The 1721-nt window shown below is 38.9% G+C and overlaps 1 protein-coding gene across 1 annotated transcript in view; it reads left to right on the forward strand.

The window, feature by feature from the left end:
• Nucleotides 1-1593, forward strand: part of LOC117180462 (probable nucleoporin Nup54) — a 23854-nt gene extending 22261 nt beyond the window's left edge. The window contains exons 4-5 of the mRNA XM_033372961.1: nt 1215-1435; nt 1494-1593. Of these exons, the coding sequence (XP_033228852.1) occupies nt 1215-1435; nt 1494-1593 (321 nt within the window). The remainder of the gene's footprint in view (nt 1-1214; nt 1436-1493) is intronic.
• Nucleotides 1594-1721: the final 128 nt, after the last annotated feature.

The following is a 1721-nucleotide window of genomic DNA, read 5'->3' on the forward strand; positions in this document are numbered from 1 at the left end:
AGGCCAATAACTTGTCTGAACACGCTTTATAAGATATTTACAGCTATCCTAAATAATGGGATTGTTCGGGCAATTGAACCTGTGTGGCAAGAAATGTATGAACAACGAAGCTCAAAGAAAGGCGTGGCCGGATGTCGGGAGAACCTGCTCATCGATAGATGTGTCTGCAAAGATGCAGCATTCTACCAGCGTGACCTATCGATGGCCTGGATTGATTACACAGGTACACAAAAAAAAAGTGGTCTGTCCGGTAGACTACACTACCATATCTATGTTTTTGGGGTCGCTGATTTCGAATCCGGGGTCCAAATAACCCAATCAGGTCATAGTTTTCCAAAAAAGCAAAAATATACGTAAAAATGAGGAAAACAGCGTTTTTTTGTATATTTTGTATAAAAACAAAAGATTTTCATGTCCGGTCGACTTTACAACCATATCTATATGTCTTTTTGGGTCGCTGATTTCGAAGCCGGGGTCCAGATAACCCAATCAGGTCATAGTTTCCCAAGAAATGCAAAAAGAGACGTAAAAATGACGAAAACAGCGTTTTTTCTTGTATATTTTTTATAAAATTAAAAGAGTTTCATGTCCGGCCGACTTTACAACCATATCTTTATATCTTTTGGGTCGCTCAATCTGAATCTGGGGTTCCAATAGTCCCATCTGGGTGTTCCATGAGCATGATTCTCCTTGTCTGAAATTGTAGGATCTAAGAAAAATAAAACTTTTTTTGGAACAAGTTTTATTTCCTTTCAGCATTACCCAGGAACAACGGCGTGGACGTAGTAAATTATGTTCCCTTTGGGGTGCTGGATTAGCGTGAGTCCCCTTGCCTCTCACGTTGGGGTGCTGGATTAGCGTGAGTCCCTTCGTCTTTCTAGATCGGGGTAATTCCAACCAGTCAACGGGGTAATTCCAGTCATCGGGGTAATTCCAACCAGTCATCGGGGTAAAAAAAACCAGTCATCGGGGTAATTCCAACCAGTCAGTAATTCCAACTAATTCCAACCAACCAGTCAACTACTTTTGAAGCACATCAATGCCAAAAAAATTCAGATGCATTTTGCTATATATGTGGCAAATTTGATGTGCCAGTAAATCGTAGATCATTTAGTGATGACCTTATATCAATGTATGAAGACTATTTTGGTATATAAGTCCAAAACCAAACTGAAAACTGGGTTCCTCATAACGTTTGTGGTGCATGTTTTCAGTCACTTACTCGTCACAAAAGTAATGAAGGCAATAAGAAAACACTCAAAATTAGAAAATCAATTATATGGAGGCAACCTTTGCGAGAGGAAGACTGCTACTTCTGTATGACTGATCTTAATGGAATAAATAGAAAAAATAAAGGTAGTGTCAAATATGCTGATGTGTCTAGCGTCACAAAACCAGTGGAAGATAACGATACTTCAAAAACCTTCAGGAAATTGTCAGTGAGTAGAGACGACTCATACGGTTGAAAACGATGACGAAATTGATCGTAACAGTGACGAAAGTATTCTGAAAAATGATAAATATGATGATTATGACGAAGATGGTATTGAGTATGATGACGATGAATACAACGATGAAGATGAAGAACAGTAACTTCCACGTAGCGAAAACCGTGGTGATCCAGAGTTATTTACGTGGGCAGAATTTAATGACTGTGCACGAGATCTAGGACTTGCTAAAGATGGTATGGAATATTTAGCTTCCATTTTCAAGAAAAAAAA

The sequence above is a fragment of the Belonocnema kinseyi genome, chromosome 9 (assembly GCF_010883055.1).
Source record: "Belonocnema kinseyi isolate 2016_QV_RU_SX_M_011 chromosome 9, B_treatae_v1, whole genome shotgun sequence".
Taxonomy (NCBI): Eukaryota; Metazoa; Arthropoda; class Insecta; order Hymenoptera; family Cynipidae; genus Belonocnema; species Belonocnema kinseyi.